The sequence below is a fragment of the Hylobates moloch genome, unplaced genomic scaffold (assembly GCF_009828535.3).
Source record: "Hylobates moloch isolate HMO894 unplaced genomic scaffold, HMol_V3 SCAFFOLD_1805, whole genome shotgun sequence".
In the NCBI taxonomy this organism is placed as follows: Eukaryota; Metazoa; Chordata; class Mammalia; order Primates; family Hylobatidae; genus Hylobates; species Hylobates moloch.
This window is the reverse complement of record NW_026654080.1, coordinates 1-9,922: the sequence shown is the minus strand read 5'-3', so window position 1 is coordinate 9,922 and position 9,922 is coordinate 1. Positions and strand designations below refer to the sequence as shown.

The following is a 9,922-nucleotide window of genomic DNA, read 5'->3' as shown; positions in this document are numbered from 1 at the left end:
GGTTTATTTCACTAAGCATGTTTTTAAGGTTCATCCATGTTGTAGCACGTATTAATTTTATTCTTTTTTATGGCTGAATAATATTCCATTGTGTGCATATAATGTTCTGTGTATCCATTCACCTACTGATGGACACCTTTTGGCCATTGTGAAAAATGCTGCTGTGAACACTGGTGTACAAGTATTTGTTTAAATCCTTGCTTTCAGTTCTTTTAGAACTGAAGTTCTGAGTTCAAATGGAAAGTATCAGCATGAACTCATGATGTATTTTAAAAACAAACATTATTTCTTAGCACCATCCACAGAAGAAGACTAGTAACAATGAGCCTAGGAGCACTGAGCACCTCTAGCACTCAGACTCTAATCTTTAAATAGCATTCCCACCAGAAAGGAATCAAAGCTCCTTGGGAAAATGGCTGAGTTCAGGGTAAGGCAGGAAATGTACAAGATAAGCCTGGAATTTTTTTTCATATAAATAGCAAAAAAAGAGTGATCAAAGGTTATTAGAATTGTGTCAAAAGGACTCAGGAGACAATCTAAGAAGCTCCAACTCTCCAAAGATAGGGCCTCAATTTGTGCTTCAATTCAAAAAAAAGAGAAATAACTAAATTCAAGTTTTAAGTCATCCTTGTTTGAGCCTGTTTTATCTTCTGTAAAATTATGTATTAATTGTAACTATTTAATCCTCTGAGCTTAGCGAAGAAAAAGCATTCGATAGGAGATACTAGCACAATTGCTACTTTATCAGCACAAGATTGTTGAGAGGATTAACTAAGTTAATACATGTGAAAGTACTTTTTTTTTTTTTTTGAGATGGAGTCTTGCTCTGATGCCCAGGCTGTCATGCAGTGGCATGATCTTGGCTCACTGCAACGTCTGCTTCCCAGGTTCAAGTGATTCTCCTTCCTCAGCCGCCCCAGTAGCTGGGATTAGAGGTGTGCACCACCCACACCTGGCTGATTTTTTTTTGTATTTTTAATAGAGACGGGTTTCACCATGTTGGCCAGGCTGGTCTCGAACTCCTGACCTCAGGTGATCCACCCGCCTTGGCCTCCCAAAGTGCTAGGATTACAGGTGTGAGTCTCTGCACCTGGCTCAAAGTACTTTTTAAATAGCAAACTGCTGTACAAATATTAACAAACATTAGGTGTTACTGTTTCCAAAAGCCATGGAACTGGTCAGAAGAAGGATCATTCTTTCCCACTGAGACGCTAAATGGGGCCAACAGAATATATGAATCTCTGTATTGTATCAACAGATACTGGGAAAAGAAATCATAAACTTAGAGAACTTTCTTTTACATGATGCTTACACATGCTCAGGCAACGGGTTAAAATAAGTGCTAAGAAATACTGGATATTCCTTTCTTTCCTTCAGGCCACTGCTAGTATTAATAAGTTTACTTCATTTTCAAAATATAGAATATAGAAGCTTATAGAATTTCTTAGGCACACACACAGCCTACTACCAAATATTTTAGTTCAATTCATGTCTTCGATTTCATTTAAGACAGCAATTAAAAACATGTAATTAGAGAAATAACTTGGTTCTCTTTTAAACTTACTACCCATCAAAGAAGGCCAAGCTTCATATTAGCACAAGATGATTACTGAATTACTGTAAATTATTTTAGGATCAGAATGAAGAAAGTTCTTTTCAATGAAGGGTTCCACTTACTTCTGGTTTATAATAGCGTTGAGTATATGTTAAATCAATAATCAGTCCAAATTCTTCATTTTGTTCTCGGATTTTGTTAAAAAGATCCAAAGGGGAAAAGCATTCTTCTGGAGCAAGTTTCTTTTCAAAACTCTGTCAGAAAGAATGAAATAAGAGCAAATATGTGCTTAAAATCCTGTACTACATTAGGCATTTATTCAAGTCCTGTGATGCTAACATACAAGGAGATTCAAAGGAAAGTTTCCATTCTCCTGGAACATAGAAGGTATACTGTAACAATCTTTTCTTCCAGAGTGGTCAGAAAGAAAAAAATAAGCCCACATCTATATATGTATTTCTGTATTTGTTTCATGTTGGTCTCCTAATCAGACTGTAAACTCCCAGATTTTATTCACCACTGTATCTCCAGCTCCAGGTGGAGTGCTTATCATATTTAGTGTTTATAAATATTAAATGTCATCCAGGCTGAATCATGACACAAAACGGCTCCTCACTCCACTCTGGCTCACAAACACACCATAGGGTCAGCTGGGCGCCGTGGTTCATGCCTGTAATCCCAGCACTTTGGGAGGCCAAGGCGGGAAGATCACAAGGTCAGGAGATCGAGACCATCCTGGCTAACACTGTGAAACCCCGTCTCTACTAAAATTACAAAAAATTAGCCAGGCGTGGTGGCAGGCGCCTGTAGTCCCAGCTACCGGGAAGCTGAGGCAGGAGAATGGCGTGAACCAGGGAGGCAGAGTTTGCAGTGAGCCGAGATCACACCACTGCACTCCGGCCTGGGTGACAAAGCAAGACTCTGCCTCAAAAAAAAAAAAATTTTTTTAAATAAAAAAATAAAAAAAGAGATAGGGTCTTGCCGTCTTGCCATGTAGACCAGGCTGATCTTAAACTCCTGAGCTCGAGCAACCCTCCTGTCTCGGCCTCACAAATAAATATTTCTTACATGTCTACACATATAAAGGATGGCTTTCATTGCTGAATATTCTTTTATGTATGTGGTTTATTTTTGAACTTTATGCTCTGTTCCTTCAATCTGTCTGGCTACTTAGGTGTCAGCAATGTACTTTTTAAAAAATAGACTAGTTGGGCTGGGTGCAGTGGCTCACGCCTGTAATCCCAGAACTTTGGGAGGCCGAGGCAGGAGAATCACGAGGTCAAGAGATCGAGACCATCCTGGCTAACACGGTGAAACCCCGTCTCTACTAACAACACAAAAAAATCAGCCAGGTGAGGTGGCGGGCGCCTGTAGTTACAGCTACTCAGGAGGCGGAGGAAGGAGAATGGCGTGAACCCAGGAGGCAGAGCTTACAGTGAGCCAAGATCACACCACTGCACTCCAGCCTGGGCGACAGAGCCAGATGCCATCTCAAAAAGAAAAAAACATAGACTAGTTTTCAGAGCAGTTTTAGGTTCACAGGAAAACTGAGCCAAAAGGACAGACAGTTCCCACACGTACTTTGCCTTCCCCACCCCACCCAGACTCCCCCACTATCCACATTCCATACTAGTGTGGTCCATTTGTTACAAATGAAGAACCAACTCTGACACATCGTTATCACCAAAGCCTACAGGTTAGGTGGGCATGGTTCATTCTATGTTACGCATTGTATGTACATATTATGTTATATATATTTTGCCACAAAAAAATGAGAGAAAGAACTAAGTTCAAGTTTTGATTCTTCCTTTTCTGAGCCTGTTTGATTATCTACAAAATCATTTATTAGATGTAACCATCTATCCTCTGAGCTTAGGGCAGAATAAGCACTCAATAAGAGATATTAGTACTACTGCTACTTCATCAGCACAGGATTGTTGTGAAATGTGTTAATATATGTGAAGCCCTCTTATAGGTTTTGATCAATATATAACAACATGTATCCACCCTTACAGTATCACACAGAATAGTTTCACTTCCCTAAAAATTCCCTGTGTCTCCAACACCTTCTTTTTGGAGACAGGGTCTTGCTCTGTTGCCCAGGCTGGAGTACAGTGGCATGACCACGGCTCACTGCAGCCTTGACCTCCTGGGCTCAATCGATCCTCCCACTTCAGCCTCCTGAGCAGCTGAGACTACAAGCACACACCACCACACCTGGTTAATTCTTGTATTTTTTGTAGAGACACGGTTTCGCAATGTTGCCCAGGCTGGTCTAAAACTCCTGGGCTCAAGCGATACACCCACCTTGCCTCCCAAAGTACGGGATTACAAACATGATCCAACAGGCCTGGCCTGAAATGACTCATTTTTAAGCCCAGACATGCAGAGAAGCTGACACAGCAGTTGAAAAAGGAAATCTGATCTATGAGTCACAAATTAAGTAAATTCCCAAAACGTTTCAAGTAGGCTTCTCCTGATACTAATCTGAGCGATGCTGGGGAAGTCTAATAAGAAAGACATGGAATTTAGAAAACAACTATTTGTCTTCACCTTCTCATCTTTTTTATGGCTGTCAAAAGCTTTCCCCTCCTATCGCTCCTATTCCTTTCCTAGTTTAAACAAAAACACAATCTTCAGATTTTCCCCACTGAAATCCTGATCTTGATGATCCAGGGGATATTTTTGATTGTGACCATGAAAGGAAAGGAGTCCCACTGGCATTCAGTGGGTAACGGTTGCAAATTCTAAACAACTTGCCGAATTCAAGACAGTCCTACAAATGTTTCCCACATCCTGAATGGCTTTTGGATGTCCTATTCAACATTAATCAACATTAATATAGATAAAAAGCTGTTCATATTTAGCTTGGCCTTAGAATCTAACTCCATTTCACAAATAAACACAAAGTATTTTTTGTACAATACTAATATCTATTGAATTTTCCAGGATAATAATCACCTTATCAACCAAATGAAGATTATACTTTGTTCTGTTTGGAAATCTATTATAGAAACTCCTACCACTAAAGCAATATAAGCCACCTAGATCAGTCTACATTTGTAATTCTTGAATTCATGGCGCAGGCAACTATTACTCTATGTCTTTTAATGCAGTCATGTCCAAACATTTATATATGGAAATGAATATTATTTTATTATAAATTACTTTTATTTTATTTTTTATATTATAGTTAGGGTGTTCACTGGTACTTCTGTTTAAAATATGAAGTAGGTTGTATGTACCTATGAACTTCATTTCAGAATAGTAAAGGGGTCATTACAAAGTATTTGCTATGAAAAGAGAAAATGGAATGTGATAGAGTGGAGAACAGTATTCTGCATGGTGAACTCAGATGCCTGAAAGAATACTGAATTAACTTTTGCTTACCTTTTGCAAAGGAACTTTGAAAGCAATGAAACGAGTCCCAGGCATCCGCTGTCCAACTGGGAGATAGTCTTTCCACCTATTAGATATATATTTTGTTAGCCAAATTGTATGTTAGCCTTGTTTCCTTGCATAGAATAAGACTTTTTGAAAATGGGAATCACAGCCCGCACAACATGTCCTCTCTTCTCTCTTTGCTTTGCATTTTGCCACTCCACTTATTAAACCCCACCAAGTAACGACCTATACTGTCCTCTCCTGTTTCCCCATCATGAAAACGAACACAAGCCAACACAACAGTACAACTCAAATAAGGCCTATATAAAACCGCAGATACCCAGAACTTCTGTATCTCTGTTAATCCTTTAATTCATTTTTACGAAAACATTCAATTTTCAATGGTTATTAAAATGACTGGGCCATCAATTCTAGGTGGATCACCTGAGGTCAGGAGTTTCAGACCAGCCTGACCCACATGGTGAAACCCCGTCTCTACTAAAAATACAAACAAAATCAGCCGGGTGTGGTGGCGGGCGCCTGTTATCCCAGCAACTTGGGAGGCTGAGGGAGGAGAATCACTTGAATCCGGGAGGCAGAGGTTGCAGTGAGCCGAGATCGGACCATTGCACTCCAGCCTGGTGGACAAGAGTGAAAATCCACCCCAAAAACAAAAACAAAAACAAAAAACGGATTGCAAGAAAACAGGAGATTCACTAATTAGAACCCAACTGCAATAGGTCAGGCAAGACCTGTATTAAGGTACTGACAGAAAGTGACAGTCAAAAGATAGTGGATAAAATGAAGAGGACTTATTGAGGTATGAGATGGTGGAGGACGATCTCAAAGAGTAAAAACAGTTCACTGCACCTACGTGCAAAGTCTCAAAATTAATCATTTGTACGTATAAAGGAGTATCTTTCAAATGAGGCCTGTTAGGAAGTAACAAAGTATGCTCTTTGTGATTTCTGGAAACAATACAAACCAACTTGCCATGTGAGATCTCAGGGCGCTAATACTGCTGGGTTCCTAACTCAAACCATTACACTTGCCGTGCCAACGTAACAAGGAATTGAGGAGGTTCCATTTTGGGAATTAAGGAGCGTCCCCAACAGTAACAGTCCCACCTTAAAGCAATCCTTCCGTATTTTACCTAAGAGCAATGGCCAGAACCTCCCTTTTACAAGAATACGGAGAAATCACAGGACATCACAGACATCGCCCCTTTCAGCTACAGCGGGTGGCGCAGAGGGTCAAAGCCTCAAAGCAACGGGCGGACAGGTCAAGCTTGCGACGGCAACAGCGAGAGGCAGAGACCACACAAGATGAAGCCCAGACCCAGAAGCCGCGAGCTGGAAAGGCCACGCCAAGAGACCAAGACAGACTACCTTTCGGGGATATGGTTTCCGCCCTTCTTCTTGGCTGGGGAGCGTCCTGAAAAGTCGCGTCTCCGGCCCCAGCCACTGCGGGGATGATGCCACTGGCTCATATGGGTTCCAAGAAGCCGCCCACCCAATGCCAAGCCGGCCGAAAGCGCCAGTCGGGCGCCCTCAGTGCCAGGATAAGACCCGAGACCGGAAGAGACTCGGCAGCCACCTACGCCGCGTTCCAGCATCTCGCTATTGCGCATGTGCCACCGCCTGTCGTGATGGCGTAACCACGCTGGCTTACTGAGACTCCTGATTTGTAAACAGGACTTTGTTGGCTACAGCGCCCTCTTTAGCCAGAGGCCGGTAGCACAGATCAATAAGGGCGTGTATGCACCCTTCAGAATTCAAACAGTGAGGCACAGGGAAGTCCCTCTGCCCGATCCGCCCCCAGCCCCGGTTCCTCGTGTGTTCTTCTAGATATTTACCAGTGCTTACATTCATCTTTTGCATATTGTGTATACAGATTTACTTTCACATATATGTATATCTTCTATTTTTATACAAAAGCAGTAACTGTACATATTCTACAATATACCTTGAACACTGATTTTCCCAGTCAATGTATGCATACATAGATCCTATTTTTAATGGCTATAGGCAATTTACTTGCTTATGAGTAACATAATTAAAAGTACCATAACGTATTTAGCCAGTTCAATATTAATGGACCTTTAGTTGTTTTCAGGTTCTTTTCAAATCTTGTTACAGACAATGCTGCAATGTGAACATCCTTATACATATATACAACTATATCTAAATTCCTAGAAGTAGAATGTCTGGAATGGAACATACAAACTTAAAATTTTGAAAGATACTACGTAATTACCCTCCAAAAATAATGTAGAAACATACATTCCCATCAAAGCCAAACTTCTATTGGGTTCCTACCACATACCAGGTATCATGTTATAGGTGGACAGAATGTATTTAACTTTTAGCGAATACAAAAAATAACTGAGAGTGGAGCTCAAGTCCAAGGTTTCCACACAGTCTCAAGCATAAAGATCTATACCCGTTAGAAAAACGTTGAATTCTGCTAAAAGTGGAACTACAAAGGACAGCATACCCTATAGTAGCTTTGAAAATAGAATAGAGTACTAAATTCCAGATTAAACTGTAAGTAATTATGATTGCAGACTTTTTTTTTTTGAGACCCAGTTTCACTCTACCACCAGGCTGGAGTGCAGTGGTCGCATCTCGGCTCACTGCAACCTCCACCTCCCGGGTTCAAGCAATTCTCCCTGCCTCAGCCTCCCGAGTAGCTGGGACTACAGGTGCGTGCCACCACTCCCAGCCAATTTTTTGTATTTTAGTAGAGACAGGGTTTCTCCATGTTGGCCAGGATGGTCTCGATCTCTTGACCTCATGATCAGCACTCCTCGACCTCCGAAAGTGCTGGGATTACAGTCTGGAGCCACCGCACCTGGCCAATGGCAGATTTTTGAAAGTAATTTTTACTTTTTAGTTTCTAATTTATGAAAGTAACTTACCTATATTTTTAGTAATCTTTGCAACCATTTTAGAGCTGGGTAAACCAAGGATGAGAAAGATCAGAGCTATTGAATAAATGAATATTAATAAAGCTAGACTGCTAGCTTTATTAACATTTTTGAGACAGTGCTTTTCCAACCAGTCTTAAATACATAAACATTTACAATTCTGAAAATTTCCACATCATTAAAAATGTGTCAATATTCATAAATTGTTCATTGGAAAAACAAAAAGACAGGTTAGCAGAACATAACAAACCTACAATTAGGAACATTTAATCATTTGTTGTTGTTGAGATGGAGTCTCTCTCTGTCACCCAGGCTGGAGTGCAGTGCGCAATATCCGCTCACTGCAACTTCTGCCTCCTGGTTTTAAGCAATTCTCCTGTCTCAGCCTCTTGAGTAGCTGGGACTACAGGCATGTGCCACCATGCCCAGCTAATTTTTGTATTTTTAGTAGAGACAGGGTTTCACCAAGTTGGCCAGGCTGGTCTTGAACTCCTGACCGCAAGTCATCTGTCCTCTTTGGCTTCCCAAAGTGCTGGGATGACAGGCATGAGCCCCCGTGCACAGCCCACATTCAAATTTGACATTAAATTATAAAATATTGTGGCCGGGCATGGTGGCTGATGCCTGTAATTCCAGCACTTTGGGAGGCCAAGGTGGGCGGGTCACTTGAGGTCAGGAGTTTGAGATCAACCTGCCCAACATGGTAAAATCCTATCTCTAGTAAAAATACAAAAATTAGCTGGGAGTGGTGGCTCATACCTGCAGTCCAGGGTACTTGGGAGGCTGAGGCAGGAGAATGGCTTGAATGTGGGAGGCAGAGGTTGCAATGAGCCAAGATTGTGCCACTGCACTCCAGCCTGGGCAACAGAGTGAGACTCCGTATCACTAAATAAATAAATAAATAATACAGTGTTCTTTTGGAATATGAAAAATTCCAATAGGTGTATAGTAGCCAAAACTACAAATCTACAAATGTCTATAGACAAGACAAGATACAAAATGTGACATAAATCTTTCAGAAGCTAGAAAAGCTGTATTGGGCTTACACTTTCAATTTGCTAAAGACACAACATTGGGGTGAGAACAAATTCATTAGGGTTGACACAAGAAAATCCAGACCTTGGCAGAATAGGGTTTATAGAAAGTAATCAGACATACTAACGAATAACATAAATGAGGTAATATGACATAAAACAAAATGGAAAAAGAATATTATGATTATTTTCTTCAGCGTACAGAAGTAATGGAAGTTCTGGATGAGCTACATAAAAAACATAAATTATCTATTCTATTAATACAAAATAAGTGTGTCGAGTTGTTTGTCACAGAAACCAAAAAATCCACACAAATCTCTTTTTTCCTATACCCTCACCTTGCCTGTTTCCTATTCTCCACTAAATGCTTTAACTCTTCATTTTCCCTGGCCCTTGCACCCAAGCATGGCTGACAGGAAATTCTAAAGGCCCAAGATTCTATAGTGGCTGTTTGCAAGGGAGAGGAGGCTATCAGTAACTGCCACACTGGATCCTCTTATGTGAGAAGAAAGAAGGTATCCTGAATGCCTCTCACGTATAAAAGAGCAGGATGGCAGGGTGTCTGTGTGGCCCAAGGAGCCAGAGGTAGCAAACTGCGGGCAAAAGAATTGTGACCAAAGGCTAGAAGAGGGAAGGTCTGCAGGCAGCCTTGTCTTCTACCTCTCTGGTGTTTGCCTCTCATGAGCAGAGTCCGTTTTCCACACATCGGGACACTGAAAGAAGACTCCTGCTCTGAAAGTTGACAAGAAGGAATATCCACGAATGTAAAAATGCAAGATCAAGGCTTGGTCCAGAAACAATGCCTAAAATCAAGGGGTAAAAAAAGGGGAGCAGAAGAGAGATCCAAGTCCAACCTGGCCCAGCCCAAGAAGGTAGGATTCGAGGAGAGGAAACGAAAAGAGAAGAGCCTAGGACCACATCATCTCCTATAAGGGGCAGTCAACGAACTTTGCTGTTCAACCAAGTTACAAAAGAGGGTTCTTTAATCCCTTCCTTTGGCCCTTGAAAGCGGCAGTAGGG

At 41.3% G+C, this 9,922-nt stretch overlaps 1 protein-coding gene across 1 annotated transcript; it reads right to left on the bottom strand.

The window, feature by feature from the left end:
* Positions 1–6: 6 nt before the first annotated feature.
* Positions 7–9,915, bottom strand: LOC116464807 (RNA/RNP complex-1-interacting phosphatase-like). The gene is made up of 3 exons (XM_032148063.2): positions 6,328–9,915; positions 4,946–5,021; positions 7–1,809 (listed from the first exon to the last, which is right to left on the bottom strand). The coding sequence occupies exons 1-3, from the start codon at positions 6,567–6,569 to the stop codon at positions 1,657–1,659; spliced, it is 471 nt and encodes a 156-aa protein (XP_032003954.1). The 5' UTR covers positions 6,570–9,915; the 3' UTR covers positions 7–1,656.
* Between the last annotated feature and the right edge of the window lie 7 nt (positions 9,916–9,922).

Bases quoted from the DNA above. Each gene is read 5' to 3' on its own strand.
- LOC116464807 (XM_032148063.2), bottom strand. From the start codon at position 6,569: ATGCGCAATAGCGAGATGCTGGAACGCGGCGTAGGTGGCTGCCGAGTC. The intron at 5,022-6,327 runs GTAGTCTGTCTT...TATATCTAATAG, and splicing joins GGAAACCATATCCCCGAAAG to GTGGAAAGACTATCTCCCAG. The intron at 1,810-4,945 runs GTAAGCAAAAGT...TCTTTCTGACAG, and splicing joins TCAAAGTTCCTTTGCAAAAG to AGTTTTGAAAAGAAACTTGC.